The sequence below is a fragment of the Astatotilapia calliptera genome, chromosome 4 (assembly GCF_900246225.1).
Source record: "Astatotilapia calliptera chromosome 4, fAstCal1.2, whole genome shotgun sequence".
NCBI classification, from domain to species: Eukaryota; Metazoa; Chordata; class Actinopteri; order Cichliformes; family Cichlidae; genus Astatotilapia; species Astatotilapia calliptera.
The window spans coordinates 18,097,521-18,105,001 of record NC_039305.1 but is presented as its reverse complement, the minus strand read 5'-3'; the positions used below and the strand labels follow the sequence as shown (position 1 = coordinate 18,105,001).

Here is a 7,481-nt window from a genome sequence, read left to right as displayed (position 1 = left end):
CACAGCGTGATTTCAAGCTGTACTATTTGTGACGTCCTGCATGTCAATATTGTGATAGCTGCCAAATGACCCTGCAGACTCTCCTTTACTGCAGCATGCCCTGCCTAAAGTTTTTCCTTTTAGGTTTCCAGACACTGCAAAGCTTTTAGTTAAGAAAGTTAAACACCAATTTCTATTCAGTTTATAATTGACTAACTTATCAGTAAGAGTCATTAAAGGAAAATCAGTGGTTATTCCTTATTTAGCAGTTTGAGACTGATTTTGATTTAACACACTAATAATGTTAAAAACCTCTTTTCAAAATAGTAAGAAGCAGAAATTAACATTGTTATAGTTTTACATGTCTCTATAAATAACAGGAATTAAAAACTTGAACAGAGATCCTGACATGTATGACACCATCTGGTGCGCCGTCATAATTGTTTTCTGTCTGAAAAGTGTGAATCAGAGTTTGTGAGGCACAGAATCGTTTCCCGGTGGGAAGACATTGAAACGTAAAACAAAGTAGATGGGTAAAGACCTATTATCCAAAATAAAAATGTTCAAATCCGTGCGAAAACAGTTATAATAGCCGACAGAGTGCAGCCACATCTGCATTTCACCCCAAGAAGACTGAATGAACCAGGCACTATTTGGTGGTCTCTGCGTACAGAAGGCAAAGACCCGACGGAACTGCACTGAGTTTGGCGCTATCTTCTGGAGAGTCACATTTTCTTCAGACGAGCCGGTGAGATTTTACAGTAATCACTGCGCATTATCACTAAGATGAAGTGATACGCAGTCTGTGTAAAACATTATCTCTGAACAGAAGCCCACTCAAAGCTTAATATGCTACAGGATAGTAGCGTTTTTTTCTTCATATACTGAATAAAATCTTAACACTGACAAATGAGAATGAATGAGCTCGTGCCAAACCACGACGTCACATTTATTAATAGTTTACATTTCTCTTTTCATGGATACTAAATGGTGTTAAACTCCCGATATAATTTCGGAATCATCGCTACTTTTCACCGACATTGCAAGTTAAGGGTTAAGGCAGGCAGCGCCTTACGCACAGGTGTCTCACCAGTCTTCTGTGAAACAACGCCTGCAAACTGTTGGCGAACTTTTAATTAAGTTGTTCATGACTGTAACTCAGCTGGGTTTATGCTGTCCGAGTAGACGGGTCACTGTAATTCATGTAGCTAGACCTTAAAGGGGTTCGCACCACCACAGCCCTCATCCTCTGCCTCTATCAACGTAGGAAGAAAAAAAAAAAACCCGGACAGCTCTCAAGATCGGTCCCGGTCCCGCAAACGCCTTTTTTTTTTCTACCTTCAATTTTATTCGTCGTCTCTTTTTCTTTTTAAAATTTCACGCGACTGGACTTAGTGTAAAGACATCTTAAAAGCCCTAAAGTCGGCGAGACCCGGTTGTATTTTCTGCATTTTAGTGCTTCCATTACGCGCCGGATATGTGGTGGATGCTGTTTCACCGATGGATCTGGTTTCTTCTTGGACATTGCTATACTCTACTCCTTTACATAGACAGCTGCCGTGTGAGAGCAATGCCCATGTCTGTGGCAAAAGTGGTGTACTCTCACGCAGGTCTTTGCCCGAACGATCTGAACCCTAACCTGTGGGTGGATGCTATGAGCACCTGCATGCGCGAGTGCGAATCCGATCAGGTGAGTTCTCTTACTGCTTGTAAAATGTTCGCGTGCAGCCGAGATTTAGGCAAACTGGATTTAAAAATAAGAGAAAAAAAACTGCATTTCAAGAAAAATCATTTAAATTCATTCATTGCTACTGAATACTGAAGTTAAAACGGTCGAGGCTGAACAAAAAGAGGAGTTAAGACTGATCAGTGGGAATAATTTGTGTTTTTACGTAGATTAAAGTATTACCTTCCTTTTGCACTGTAATAGAAACTGAACACAGCCAAAATAACCTCTGTGGCGAGGTCATGTACCAGGAGTGCATTTATAACTAAACTTACTCCTTTCAAAGTTTTTATTCCACCCGTCACACATTGGCCAATACTGTTGTAAACAGTATTTAAAGAATCCTCAAGACAAAAATGTATCTCAAATGAAAAATGTGAACACAAAATATGACTTCTTTAAACTTTAAAGCAGGGGTGTCAAACATAAGGCTCGGGGACTACATTTGGGCTGGCAAAGACTCCAATCTGGCCCTCTGGAAGGGTTTGGAAAATGTGAAGTGCAACGATTTTGAACTTTTAGCTGTATTGTCATACGTTTTACAGCTTTTTCTAGCGATAAAGACTCCACCTGCACTGCCGTTCATTCTACACCAATATAGTTAAGTAACAGATAAACAATTAAATGACAGAAAACTTCCTCTTTTTCCACTTTTGACATCCCTGCCTTAAAGTGTCTTCTCTGTTTTGTCCAGTTCACGTGATTCCATTCACTGCTGATATGTGGTAGAAAAGTGTTATTTTCTCTTCAAACTTTAGGACTGTGAGACTTTTGAGAAGTGCTGCCCTAATGTATGCGGTAACAAGAGCTGTGTGGCAGCACGCTATATAGACATCAAAGGGAACAAGGGCCCCATTGGAATGCCAAAGGGTGCCACCTGCGACAAGTTCATGTGCTCTCAGCAAGGGTCCGAGTGTGACATCTGGGATGGCCAGCCAGTTTGTAAGTGCCGAGACCGCTGTGAGAGGGAACCCCACTTCACGTGTGCATCTGATGGCATGACGTATTATAACAAGTGCTACATGGACGCTGAGGCCTGTTCCAAGGGTATCTCTATCTCTGAGGTCACCTGCAGGTAACATGTTAAGTATTTTAGATCTCTACTGTTTGCTTTTTGGTAACAAGGTAACGTTGTCCTTCTTCAGTCTTAAAAATTGAGACTCTCCTCTAAACTTTAGTTTAGCAATATTAATGTGTTTTGTGTACAAAACATCCCAATGGGAATGAAAGAAGAACCTCAGACATTAACTGGCTCTGATTTATTACCTACAGGTACCACCTGACCTGGCCAAACACCAGCCCACTCCCCGTGGAGACCACATTACATCCCACCACCGCCCTCCAGACCACCCTCCCGACTGACATCCAGCTTCCCGCCATACACAATGGACCCAGCCAGCAGGCTGTCTTTGTGGGTGAGACAGCCACCTTCCTGTGTGAAGTGTCTGGAAAGCCGCGTCCGGAAATCACCTGGGAGAAGCAACTGAAAGGGAAAGAGAATATCGTAATGAGACCCAATCACGTCCGAGGGAACGTCGTGGTCACTAACATCGGTCAGCTAGTTATATACAACGCGCAACTTCAGGATGCTGGAATCTATACGTGCACAGCCAGAAATGTTGGAGGAAGTGTGTCATCACACTATCCTCTGGTAGTGATCAAGAAAGAAACGAAAAGTAAAAATCCAGAGGGGAACAGCACCAACCTGCCTTTTCCAGCTGCCGAGTGCCTTAAGAGTCCAGACACGGATGACTGTGGGGAAGAGAGCATAAGCTGGTATTATGAACCAAAGAGGAACAACTGCTTCACCTTTACCTACAGTCAGTGCAACAAAAACAGAAACCACTTTGACACCTACGAAGCCTGCATGCTGTCATGCGGAGGAGAGCTGGCAGCTCCCTGTAGCCTTCCAAGCCTTCAAGGCCCCTGCAAAGCCTACGAGCCCCGCTGGGCTTATAGCAGCACTCTCAAAAAGTGCCAGTCGTTTGTGTACGGAGGCTGCGGTGGCAACGAGAACAACTTTCAATCTAAAGAGGCCTGTGAAGAGATGTGCCCCTTTCCGAAGAACAACAACTGCAAGGTGTGCAAACCCCGAGGCAAGATGGTGGCCAGCTTCTGCAAGAGCGACTTCGTGATCCTCGGCCGGGTGACCGAGCTGACAGAGGAACAAGAGTCGGGCCACGCTTTGGTGACGGTGGAGGAGATCTTGAAGGATGAGAAGATGGGTCTTAGATTCTTTGGCAAAGAACCACTCGAGGTGACTCTTCTAAACATGGACTGGAACTGCCCCTGCCCCAACATCACTGTAGCCGACGGGCAGCTCATTATCATGGGGGACGTCCACAACGGCATGGCCATCCTGCAGCCCGACAGCTTTGTAGGCTCCTCGAGCAATCGCAGAATCAGGAAGCTGCGTGAGATTATCAGCAAGAAAACCTGCGATTTCATTAAAGATTTCTCCACCGTCCAGTAGACTCTGATAGCAACTGAAAGCTCATTACAGGTTGTCATTTTCAGATAAATCCAGTGACCTCAACAGTCAGACTGACTGCCAACAAACGCAAAACTAGAAACGTATCTGCAGGTTGTTTTCTTTCCTCTCTCATTTTCCACACAGCTCAGAAGGTCTCAGAAAAACATTTTACATCATCCGTACTGTTCACTGTGTTATTTCTTTTTATTCAGTTGTGGGGTACACTGTCTGGATTAAGCAAGTGGCATATTAATAGTCAGAAGCATTTACCCTGTTTAAAGTATTTAATCCTTTTCCTTTCCAAATGTTACCCAAATATACACTAATGCCACTCGTATATCAGCATATCCTAATAAGATTAGTATAGTTGCTTTAATTTTTTGATGGGTATCTCACAGTTGATATTTTGTAACATCTGTCCTCAGCACTTAAGCCCACTATAATGCCTCAGTTTATCAACCAGAATCAAATAAGCTCTTCGGTTCCATTTTCTGGACAATTGTTTTTATTTTTCGATTTTTTTTGAGTTTCCATGTGTTTGTACGTGGACTTGTGTACTTCATATTTATTTTTACTGATCTAGCTCTGTTGATCTAATTGCATAGGGACCAGATATGTTTTTTATTTTGTCTATGATATCCTACATTAATGTTCATTAAAACATGTATAAAACATGATAGCAAATAAATAAAGCTAATCTTGAAAAATGTTCCTTCCTTCTTGATTTTTTTAAATGCTGTTTCCTCTGCTGAAGGAGAAATACCAGACACTGCCACAATTTGTCAAAGCGTTAAGGCGGGCAGTGCATGTTGTTCTGTAGTTGATGTCCCTCCATCCATGTCCTCCTCCTTCTACACACACACAGAGACACACACGCAGGGCCGAGTCTGGCATTAAAATTCGAAACAGGTCACATTCCAGCACAGCTGTGGTGGCCTGTGGAGCTGTGTGTTGTGTTGTGTCTGGGTCTGGGGCCCTCGCATAGCACACACCCCACCGGCCATCCATTGGCCTTGCACGGTCCCTTTCATGTGCAAGAGGCCGCAGTGAAGGGGAAGAGGAGGAGGGGGAGGAGGAGGGGATGTTGGCTGATTCTCTCTCTTTCGCTCCCTCAGTTGGCCACATCTGTGTTTAGGGGACATAATAGAGAACAGAGAGAGGAGTGGAAGGGGTGTAAAAGGGTGTAATAAGTTAAGCAGGAGCAGGGGAAGGTAACTCATGAAGCAAGCAAGTCAGTGCAGACCTTCAGCACATGCAGTTATTCTGAAAACGCTTTAATGTTTTCACGGTAAGATCTTGGTTGTGGATGGTGACAATGACGAAAAGAAAATCAGCCTTGCAGGTTTTTGTAATTTGAGAATCGAGGCAGGGTTTATAAATGCTTTGTGAGCTGGATCAGCTGATCATAGCGCCAGCTAGCCTTTGAATGTTCTCCCCTCCCTCCTTTCCCCTCTGGCCTTATATCCCCTTCTCTAAATCCCTTCCTCAGCCCTCTTCCTCAGCCCTCATCCTCAACCTCCTTCCCACCGACCGACAACCAGCCTTGGGCGGCGACCTCTGACCCTGCTAATGAAAAAGAGGCCACCAAGGAAAAGGCCACTTTCATTAGAACTGTTGACAAGTGTTAAGTGACTGGCTGAGCTCCAGACAGAGCTCCGCACAGCCTCCTTGATGTACTACACATCACAGCTGGCTGCTGATTTCAGTATCAAGTTCACTTAGAGACCACCAGCCAGGCAGCCGGCCAGACAGACCATAATAATCAGCCAGACAGCCGCAGGTACAAAGGGGGGAGGGGCAGAGTGCCCTCAGTGACACAATATCACTGAAGATCTTCCAAGTATTCAGAGCGGTGATTTACTTTCACTTTAAGATGACTAATTGAAAAAAATAAATAAATGAAATTACGTTATACATTAGATATGTTGCACAACCAATGTCCATATTCATTATAATTTGATCAAATCTATAGCTATTAAAAAAATACACACATATGTGATATGAAATAGAAACAGAGTAGAGGCCGTCCTTGCATCATTTCTATGTCTCGCAATCACATCACAAGATTTTGGTTATTTGTGAACAAATAAACAAATAATTTCAGTTTTTCTTATCCTGTGTTGGTGTTTGCAATCATTTAGAAACATTCAAGTCAACAATTTGAACAGTTATCAGCTGCCAATGTCTTTATATTCTAACATACTGAAATAAGTCAAAGCAGTTTGAAAATGCAGCCTTTCAATTTAAAGTATAAAAAAATGGATCAGTGAGTCTAACATGTTGCTTATTTTAAGAGGCTGTTTAGATTAAATCTTGGACCAGGACACCAAAATTAAATGTAATCAGAACTAATAGTACATTTTTTAGTTGCATAATGGGCCGTTGTTGTGTGGTGGATACGAAGAAAATTACACTACTGATTTTTCTTTTCAGCAGTCATTGTGTTTGTCCACTGGGTGGCAGCAGAGTACTTAAAAAAAAGAGAAAAGCGAGCCATGAGCCATTGTAAGCTTGCCTAAGTACATTTAAATAATATAACGTTAAATCGGACTGATAGTTGTCTTTCATCTATATTTACTGTTCATTAAATACACATAGTTCAAAATACGAATAAGAGTGTAGTGAGAAATAAGGTAAGTTTAACGGGACCTTTGTTTCTAATATACCTGGGGCTGATTATATTACAGTTGTGAGTCTTGAGCTGCCCCTCATTTTTTTGTATTTTGTTAATAATATCATTAAACTATACATACAGGTACGGGTACATACAGGCTATGAAGGACGGTCAAAGCTCTTCTTTAGATGTTGGCTGCCTTTTGTTCTGTTCTCTGCCAAGATGATCGCATGCTGGTTCAATGATGTTAATGTCTGGGCTCTGGGGAGGCCAATCTATGACACACTGAGTGTTTTTCTACTCGAGTGTGTTTTTACCAGGCTGGCAGTGTGTTAACACATTGCCAGTCAGACACTCTCCAGATGATATTGCATAGCGGTTTAAAATCTGATGTTTTTTTTTTCTGTATTCATAATTTCATCAACTGTGACAAGATCCCCAACACCACTGGCTGAAACCATGACAGAGCCTCCACCGTGTTTTACAGATGGCTGTAGACACTTACTGTTAAACTTCCTCCTCTTCACATACTGACTGTGATTTTTCAGTCCACTTCTTTTGGAATTTGGCATATCTCAGCGTTCCCTGCCTGTTTCCACTCCCTAAAAATAGCTCCTTGACAGCCACTGAGACCATTTCTGGTCTTCAGTGAACAGCAGATGGATCAACTGAAGGGCCAGATGCATCTC

The 7,481-nt window shown here is 42.6% G+C and overlaps 1 protein-coding gene across 1 annotated transcript; it reads left to right on the top strand.

Moving 5' to 3' along the window:
• Window positions 1-1,083: 1,083 nt before the first annotated feature.
• Window positions 1,084-4,816, top strand: LOC113020037 (WAP, Kazal, immunoglobulin, Kunitz and NTR domain-containing protein 2-like). The gene is made up of 3 exons (XM_026163705.1): window positions 1,084-1,669; window positions 2,464-2,780; window positions 2,978-4,816. Exons 1-3 carry the CDS (start codon window positions 1,457-1,459, stop codon window positions 4,176-4,178), a joined length of 1,731 nt encoding a protein of 576 aa, XP_026019490.1. The 5' UTR covers window positions 1,084-1,456; the 3' UTR covers window positions 4,179-4,816.
• Window positions 4,817-7,481: the final 2,665 nt, after the last annotated feature.